The 9,235-nt window shown below is 42.8% G+C and overlaps 1 protein-coding gene across 1 annotated transcript in view; it reads right to left on the bottom strand.

The window, feature by feature from the left end:
* Window positions 1–709: 709 nt before the first annotated feature.
* The window catches only part of LOC142369460 (uncharacterized), a 37,543-nt gene continuing 29,017 nt past the window's right edge, over window positions 710–9,235 (bottom strand). The window contains exon 4 of the mRNA XM_075451813.1: window positions 710–1,833. Coding sequence (XP_075307928.1) covers window positions 1,053–1,833 — 781 coding nt within the window. The 3' untranslated portion in view covers window positions 710–1,052. The remainder of the gene's footprint in view (window positions 1,834–9,235) is intronic.

Genomic DNA, 9,235 nt, shown 5'->3' with positions numbered 1-9,235 from the left:
GTTGAGGATCATGAAGAGTTGCCTGCAGCATCTTCCTGATCGGTGACACCACATTTCCGTGCCTGGACAGCTCTCTAATCAGGAACTCATCACTGATGAACGGAGGCACATTTGAGTGTGATCCTTGTAGCCGATAATCATCTTCATTTCTAATCATCTTCAATTCAATTCAATTCATTTTTATTTATATAGCGCCAAATACAACAAATGTCATCTCAAGGCACTTAGATAGTAAGTCCAATTCAAGCCAATTGGAATTCAATTAATTAATAATAATCATAATTCATAAAATAATCCAATTCTTTCATATAGAGCCAATTCAAAAACAATTTCCTAGCTAAGAAAACCAACAGATTGCACTGAAAACTTTTTGTTTTTCGGTCCAATCTCCCGGCCTGAGCGGCGTGCCTGAGGCGACTGTGGAGAGAAACGACTCCCTTTTAACAGGAAGAAACCTATGGAAGATATGGATCAACTTTCCCTCGTAACCAAACACACATTTTCTTCAAAAATATCTGTGTAGCAAGAACATGAAAAGCATGAGAAAAGTTAACATCTGACCTTTAATGAAATGCAGAACAATGAAATACAGACGAGTGTAAAGCTCGACTTCACATCAAACTGAAATGATATATTGCTTCTTCAGATGTTTACAGAAATACCCACAGCTGGTGCAAAGCTACTTTGTGGATCTTAACTTTAAACAAAACAAATATGTTCAGTATAACAGAATAAACATGTTTCTACTTTCAAACAGACTGCATTTTGTTCTGTCCATCAACTCACAATTGATGCCATGTTTGTCTTGAACGTCGGGAGATCCGTCCCCAGTTAAAGCAATCCCAACAAATTATAAAGCACTTTCAATGGTTCTTCAAACATGTGCTCCCCACAGAACATTCAGAACTAAAGTCCTGACAAGAGAAGGTGGTAATCCACAAAGAAGATTTTTAATCTGAACAAAGGCAAGGCTTCTGATTGGTAGTTCCTGGTGCTGCTCTCAGGTGAATGTTTGCTTATCTGCCTTAAAAAATGTTGTTGATTTAAGCCAATCATTTCTCTGCAGTGTGACTACGTTGGTGTCTCTTTAGATTACCTGATGCAGTGAAAGCTGCCCCACACTGACCACAGCTGTATGGCTTCTCTCCTGAGTGAATACGTTGGTGTGTCTTTAGACTAACTAATCTATTGAAAGCTGCCCCACACTGACCACAGATGAAAGGTTTCTCTCCTGTGTGAATACGTTGGTGTGTCTTTAGATTACCTAATCTAGTGAAAGCTGCCCCACACTGACCACAGCTGAAAGGTTTCTCTCCTGTGTGACTATGTTGGTGTCTCTTTACACGAGCTAATTCAGTGAAAGCTGCCCCACACTGACCACAGATGAAAGGTTTCTCTCCTGTGTGAATACGTTGGTGCGTCTTTAGACTAACTAATCTAGTGAAAGCTGCTCCACACTGACCACAGATGAAAGGTTTCTCTCCTGTGTGAATACGTTGGTGTGTCTTTAGACTAACTAATCTAGTGAAAGCTGCCTCACACTGACCACAGATGAAAGGTTTCTCTCCTGAGTGAATACGTTGGTGTCTCTTTAGATGACCTAATTCATTGAAAGCTGCCCCACACTGACCACAGCTGAAAGGTTTCTCTCCTGTGTGAATACGTTGGTGTCTCTTTACACTACCTAATGCAGTGAAAGCTGCCCCACACTGACCACAGATGAAAGGTTTCTCTCCTGTGTGAATACGTTGGTGTTTCTTTAGATCAGATAATGCAATGAAAGCTGCCCCACACTGGTCACAGCTGTATGGCTTCTCTCCAGTATGAAGCCTCAGATGATACCTCAGATTTGATTGTTTGATAACTTTCCCACAGTCCTTACAGCAGTGCCATCTGGATCCCTCTTGGGCTCTATGTTTCTGTAATGACAGAGAGGAAGAAGACTTAGATCCTTTTGAAGTTCACACAAAAGATTTCTCTAAGCTAACCTACGCCAACTAACAAACCAGGAAACACTTTGCTGTTTTTAAACCAGGAAAAACACAAACTGAGCAAATGGAACATTTATTAAGTGACTCTAATATTGATATACTTGGAATATGTGAAAGTTGGTTGACACATTCATCATCATCTACAGCAGCTACCAGCATTCCAGGATATAATGTATTTAGAAAGGCTAGAGAAGCAGGGCGGGGTGGGGGAGTATTAATCTATGTCAGAGAGAAGTTTCAACATGAACTAATAAGGTGGCCTAAAGACGTTAACGCTGAGTGTATTGGTCTAAATGCATCACTCTGCTCTGCAATGTCGTTTACTGTGATTTGTGTGGATCCACCTCAGCAAAGGATGTGTTTTATGATCATCTTCAGACAATCTTAAATCACTGAAACTCGAATAAGGAAATCATCCTACTCGCTGATTTTAATATCAACTGGAACATCAAGTCAAGAAAAATATTAAACAGCTGATGGATGAGTACAATTTGACACAAATTATAAAAGGTGCGACAAGAATAACTAATATGTCAAATATAACAATTGATCTAATATTTATTAATAATCCTGAAATAATCTCTAAGACTTTTAATCTATTATCTGGCCAGTCAGATCACAATTTTATCTTGTGCTCATGAAAAATTAAGAGGAAGCATTTAATGGTATCCACCAGAGGTCACCAGTTCTACTTCATACCCAAAAGCCAGCAACAATTCCTGAATGAGGAAATCCAAAATCTAGAAGGTCTAATATTCTAGAAAATAACAACATTGAGGCTCGCTCAGATAACTTTATTAAAGAAGCCAATGATATTATAACACATTTCACAAAAAAAAAAAAAAAAAAAAAAGGTAAATCCAAGCAACATAGAAATAATCTGCCCTGGTTGAACAATGAAATTATAAAATGAATGAAAAATAGAGATAAAGTCTTAAGGATGACCCGTAAGGTGAAAGCAGATTCTATATTGAGGCCATAAATGGGGCAAATGGTGATTAAAAGCTAATATGGAACAATCTAAATGAGTTATCTCCCCATCTTAGTGATCTACAGCTCCAGGTAAATGATGAGCTAACTGACAATCTGGAGATTACTGTGAGTTATCAATAGATTTTTCATTGGCTCAGTGGAGGAACTTGTGCCCCACACTTTAAATGCTCACATATTTAATTTATTTTATCTTAATGTTGTGTTCACTCCTTTCATTCTTCCCGGGAGGTTGTATATTTTGTTTAGATCGCATCGATTTGGGTCTTGACGAAAACCGGAAGTGATGTAGTTAAGAAAATAAAAACGGGATAAAAGGGGAACTTCTTTGCCGTCATTAAAAGAAGCATACCAACGACATGAAACTCAATACTTTGACTTACATTCTGATACATTGCCCAACGCGGCAAGTTCATTTTGAACGTTGTAAACAATGGGGAAATGTGTTTTTTCTGCATGGGCTGTTACGCAGATTAGCATTAAACTATTGAAATATACTAGCTGTTTCTAAGGGTTTTGTACGTTAGCGGCTAGTTAGCGAAATGCTAGCACTTGTTTAGTTCACCAAACAGATTAAGGATGATGTGTTCAAAGGGAAATTATATGTGCCTTATGTTGTAAAATGTGAGTTAAAGCCAGCACAACTTTGGCTGTGATATGTTCATTTGTTTTACTGTGAAGCTTTAAAATGTATGGTTTAAAAATTTGTGTGTATTTGAATGCTAAAAAATGCTAAATATTGTAAATGTATTTGTTTACAGTTTAACCGGTTTTACCGTGTAATTCACAAGGCAATAAACAACGACAACAACAACAAAGACTACCTTAAACACGAGTGGCAACCATGTCTGAAGCCAAAGATTCTGCGGGAGAAAAGGACCTTACAACACTGAAAAGGAGGCGAGCACAAGCTAAAGCAGCTGTAACCAAGATGATAATGGCTGTGAATGTAAAAATCCGAGAAAACAAACCTGAAGAGTTGAAAGCAGCATTGGAAAGCCTCGACCTAGCCCTCACACAACTTCAAGAAGCACACAGATGTTATCATGATAGACTCCCTGATGACATTGACAAAGAAGAGTTTGATGCCTATGAGAAGCTTATCTTGCTGAGCGTTCATGATGTGCGTCATGAGGCTCTAGCCTGGCTGCATGAAGTGAAAGATGGAGCTGACGATCATCCAGATGTTGATGAAGAGTTAGACGTCACAAACCAAAATGATTTAGTCAATGAACCTCAACACAAATGATGAAAATTCTGTGTCAGGAGAGCTAGAGATGCTACAAGCTCTGCGAAAGAGGGAACAGGAAAACTTTGAAGTGCTGCTTCAACGCAACAAAGAGGAGTTTGAACTGGAACTCCAGCGAATGCATCACAAGGCCGAGCTAGATGCACAGATGCTACACAATGAACAAAAGAAGCAAGCCCTGACTGCAGATTTCTATTCTACACCAAGAGCTGGCAGGATCCCTGCAATGACAAAACCGTCGCTTTCACCAATATCTAGGGATTCAATATCACAATTGCTAGAGTTTTCAAGGCAGCAGTATCACGTCCAAGTAGACTCTCTTAGGCTCCCACCAAGGGATATGATCAAGTTTGATGGAGACCCCCCTTCCAGTATTGGAAGTTCATGAGGCTTTTCACCACAATGGTTAACTTGTCGACACCAGTACACCGAAGGAAAGGCTCGAGATGCCATAAGTCACTGCTTATACAACCCCAGTCCTAGTGCGGGTAGCAAGGAGGCACTTGAGCGACTAAGAACAAGATTCAGAAATCCTCATTCCATCTCACAAGCTTGGGTAGGAAAGGTTTTTAACTTTAAGGAGATAAGAGACGATGTGCAACTCAGAGACTTCGCAGACCAACTGAGAGGCTGTGAGGATACGCTTGCTGCCATGAAGTGTGAGGAAGAGCTCAGTGGTCGCCGCACATTGGTAGAGATCATTGGCAAGCTACCATCAGACCTCAGGGCCAAATGGTTAAATAAGAACTATGAATTTACAAAAGAAGAACATCTTCCGAAACTTGACGACGTTGTCGAGTTAAGTATAAGAAACCAAACAATTTTACATTGACTACAAAGGGGTTCAAAAAACCTTTTCAAAACTACCCCACAAGTGTTAAGGCAGCTGCTGTTCAGGAGAACAAGTCTACACGTACCAAGCAACCAGCTAATCTAAAGTGCCTGAAGTGCTCAGAGCGCCACTTCTTGAACCAGTGTCCAGCTTTCCGCTCACTAACTGTGCCAGATCGCCTCGTGTTCGTTCAGGAGAAAAACCTGTGCCAAAACTGTCTCATGATGGGGCACAACACTGAGGTCTGCAGACGCTATTGGGTACGTAATGTGCCTGGCTGCGGACAGAAACATAACAAATGGTTGCAGCCTAACCACACGAGCAAGTCAGGACGCCACTGATGACAGTAAAACTCCCCAACAAACACAACCTACCAGATCACCTAATGTCACTTGTGGATTTGCTGGAGCTGGAAATGGTAAGGTTTGCTTACCTATTGTTCCTGTTGTGGTTAGAAGCAAGGCTAGCAGCATCAGTTCTGTCACGTACGCATTACTCGATCCAGGAGCCAACACCAGTTTAGTGTCGGAAGAACTCACCAAGAAACTCAAAGTTAAGGGCAAGCCTGCCAGGTTAGACCTTGATACAGTAGGAGGCAGTCGAGAAGGAATATTTACTGGAAGTGTGGACCTTGAGATAGACTCACTGCACGATGGCAGCATGTACACGCTTAATGGTGCGAGAACACTAAATAAGTTAAACATAGGACTTATCCGTCTAGCTACACCTGATGAGACGGCCAGATGGGATCACTTAGCGGACATCCCTATTCCCAGTGTCAACTCCAAAGATGTGCACCTTGTTATTGGACAAGATGCACCACGTCTTCTCAGAGCTGAAGAATATCCTGTAGGAGGAGATAATGACCCATATGCTACCAGAACGGTGCTTGGCTGGGCCATAAATGGACCAATTGATTGCAAGGAAAGAAGGAAGGCCAGGGCCTACTTCCTCAAGCCCGATCATAGCCTGCAAACTCAGGTGGAAAGGTTTTGGAAACTTGATGACCCCACACACAAGAATAATCTACCAATCAATGACCACAAAGTCATTAAACTGTGGGAAAATTCATTCTCCAAAGAAGGCTCACACTATAGCTTAGACATACCTTTCAAAAAGGAAACCGTGACATTACCAAACAACATCAACTTAGCAACACAGACTACGATTACTGGAACGCAGACTAAGAAAGAACGCAGACCTGAAAGAGAAGTATGTGGAGGCGATGAAGTCGACCATCGACAAAGGTTATGCAGAAGAGGTCTCAGCTTCGTCACTTGACCGCAGCGATAGCAAGATCTGGTACCACCCACATCACCCAGTGACTCATCCCCGCAAGCCTGGAAAGATACGTGTCGTCTTTGATTGTGCAGCTAAGCAACGTTCCCTCTGAGCTGCTCGCACAGTCTCAGCGCACAAGAACATCTATGCAGCGCATAAAATAAAATTCACCATAAACGTAATAATTCATATCTAATACTAGACCTAATCTAATGTAATTAATTAGACCAATACTGTGTTTTTCTGTACCATTTTTCAATATAACGCAGTGAGTGACAGGTGTTCAGCCAATGATACGGCTTACTTGCGCTATGCAGCCAATCAGAGCATTGATGGTGCTTGCATATGTGCCCTGCCCATACGCACCGTGCAGGTTAGCTAGCTAACAGTGAGACGCAACCCCTTATCATGGCGAAACGAACGGGCAGCGCCAGCGACACATCCACTCACCGAGCCAAAGTAAAAAAGAAATGCGGTTCTTTTAGGATGGAATGGCTGTCTGAGTGCAAACAGAAGAACAAGCGCTGAAACTGGGTCAGATTTTTTCTTTTTCGAGCGAGAAAGGTCTACTCTGCAAAACAAGGCTGCATGCATGACTCTCACATATAACAGATAACATACTACACATCTCATGAACAACAAGATATTTGTCTTTTTCATTTTAAGTAGGCCAAATCGCTTTTATTAAAAGTAAACTAATGGATATTGCTGCTGTGATTTGATTCTTTTAATAAGCCATGTAACTGGCTATGATCCAGGGTTTTGAACAGGTGTGATTCAGGTGTGTGGCCACAGCGTGCACATCTGATGCTGCTCACAGTGCTCCTCAGTGTGCTCAGGGAGCTGGTGTGTTTGCCCAGACACATGAAAAGTTAGAGGGAAGGCAGCTAAGTATGATGGAGTATCCCTCACTACTTTTGCCTCCCTTCATATCAATGCTAACAGCCACCTAGCGATAGCCGCAGCTGTTACGGTGTTTGCTGCTCGGAAGCAGGGGAGTGCTCGGGCTGCACTTCGGTCTGCACGGTTTACACAGCAGGCAGTGATACGAAGGGAGAGAAAATAGGGCCAAGCGATGTGAGCTCTGACTTTTTCTGGAGGGAGGGTTTTGTGATGCAAATGTATTACTCTTTGGAACGCATATTGTTTTGAGAAGCAAAACGCTTTATTTTCGGGACCTTAGCAAACTAGCCGGACTACTTTCATCAACACCAAAACGAGGCTGGAACTCTGCTCACAGGACGCAGCAGGGGGGAAGAAGATGTTCAGAAATGATGTTGCTGATATGGGATGTCACACAGCTTCATGTCAAAAGAGGCGAACTATCCCTTTAACTTTGATGTGAATCTTTGTTTGTTCTTTAGTTTTTTGTCATGGTGTATTGTCTGTATGTTTTTATGATACCTGCCTGAGGACAACGGATGAAATTTAGCAGCTGTGCTAACTCCGGCATATTTACATGGATGCTTTGCTGATATGTTGATTAATGTGCAGAGTCCTAACCAAATAAATAAGAAATAAAATAAAAACCTCCTCCACACTGACCTGTGGCCCGGTGGACCCAGAGGATGAGCCGGCTCTGTTCCTGGTGGAGGGGTTCTGCTCCTGGTTCTGCTCCTGGTTCTGGTTTTGCTCCAGGTTCTGCTCCAGGTTCTGCTCCTGGTTCTGCTCCTGCTCCAGCTCCTGGTTCTGCTCCTGGTTCTGCTCCTGGTTCTGCTCCTGCTCCAGCTCCTGGTTCTGCTCCTGGTTCTGGTTCAGCTCCTGGTTCAGCTCCTGCTTCAGCTCCTGGTTCTGCTCCTCGTTCTGCTCCTCGTTCTGCTCCTGCTTCAGCTCCTGGTTCTGCTCCTGCTTCAGCTCCTGGTTCTGCTCCTGGTTCAGCTCCTGCTTCGGCTCCTGGTTCGGCTCCTGCTTCGGCTCCTGCTTCAGCTCCTGCTTCAGCTCCTGCTTCAGCTCCTGGTTCAGCTCCTGGTTCAGCTCCTGGTTCAGCTCCTGGTTCAGCTCCTGGTTCAGCTCCTGGTTCAGCTCCTGGTTCAGCTCCATTCTGGTCTGCACAGTTTTTAACCATCCAGTCACATTCCATTAAACTCATTACTGTGCTTTTTATTTAAATCCCTGTGAACTTTAAAACGCTTCTTTAAAGACCCACTAAGGTCACAGTTCAAAATATTTGTAGCTTTTTGATCAAATTCAGAAAAAAATGTAATAATAACTCTGTAGACCGACAGCCACTGTGTGCAATATCCCATAAATCTCATCTGAGTCAGTGGAACACCATCAACTTAAAGGTGATAGAGAATGGTTGAATGGGGCATTAATCCTTGTTCTGTGATGTGATATGTAGCCCCCAAAAATTGGTTGAGTCTGTAATATCTTGACCAGTGCTGACCATTGCTAAAGATGCGTCTGATAGGGTATTTGGCTGGATGTCATGGTTGAAATGACGCTAGGTCATCGCTTTAACGGGACCAGGTTGAAGTGATGTTTACACATTATTTTGCTAGGAGTTAGCTCCTTAGCTACCCGACCTAGCTGAGCATTCTTAGGCCCAATCCCAATTCTATTTTCTACCCCTTCGCCTACCCCTCGCCCCTACCCCTCGCCCCTTCAAACGGAGGGGTAGGCGAAGGGCTAAGAATGTCACCCCTTTGAATTGGGACAGCACTTCACACTCACGAACGTAATAAGTCCGCGCCGTCAGTTGTTACGTAACCAAAAGCGACAGCTTTAGCCAGAAGTAAACAAACATGACCGGTGCTGTGGTGTTCGCGCTCTCCTGGGCTATTCGGATATTTTTTTAGAAATATCTGCGTCGAATCGACGGAGTGCCATCAGGCGAAGGCGTCTTCGACATCTGGGAGCATTGCTGGATCTTGTTACGGTATGTAGAATTAT

The sequence above is a fragment of the Odontesthes bonariensis genome, chromosome 19 (genome assembly GCF_027942865.1).
Source record: "Odontesthes bonariensis isolate fOdoBon6 chromosome 19, fOdoBon6.hap1, whole genome shotgun sequence".
In the NCBI taxonomy this organism is placed as follows: Eukaryota; Metazoa; Chordata; class Actinopteri; order Atheriniformes; family Atherinopsidae; genus Odontesthes; species Odontesthes bonariensis.
This window is presented reverse-complemented; position numbering and strand designations above follow the sequence as displayed.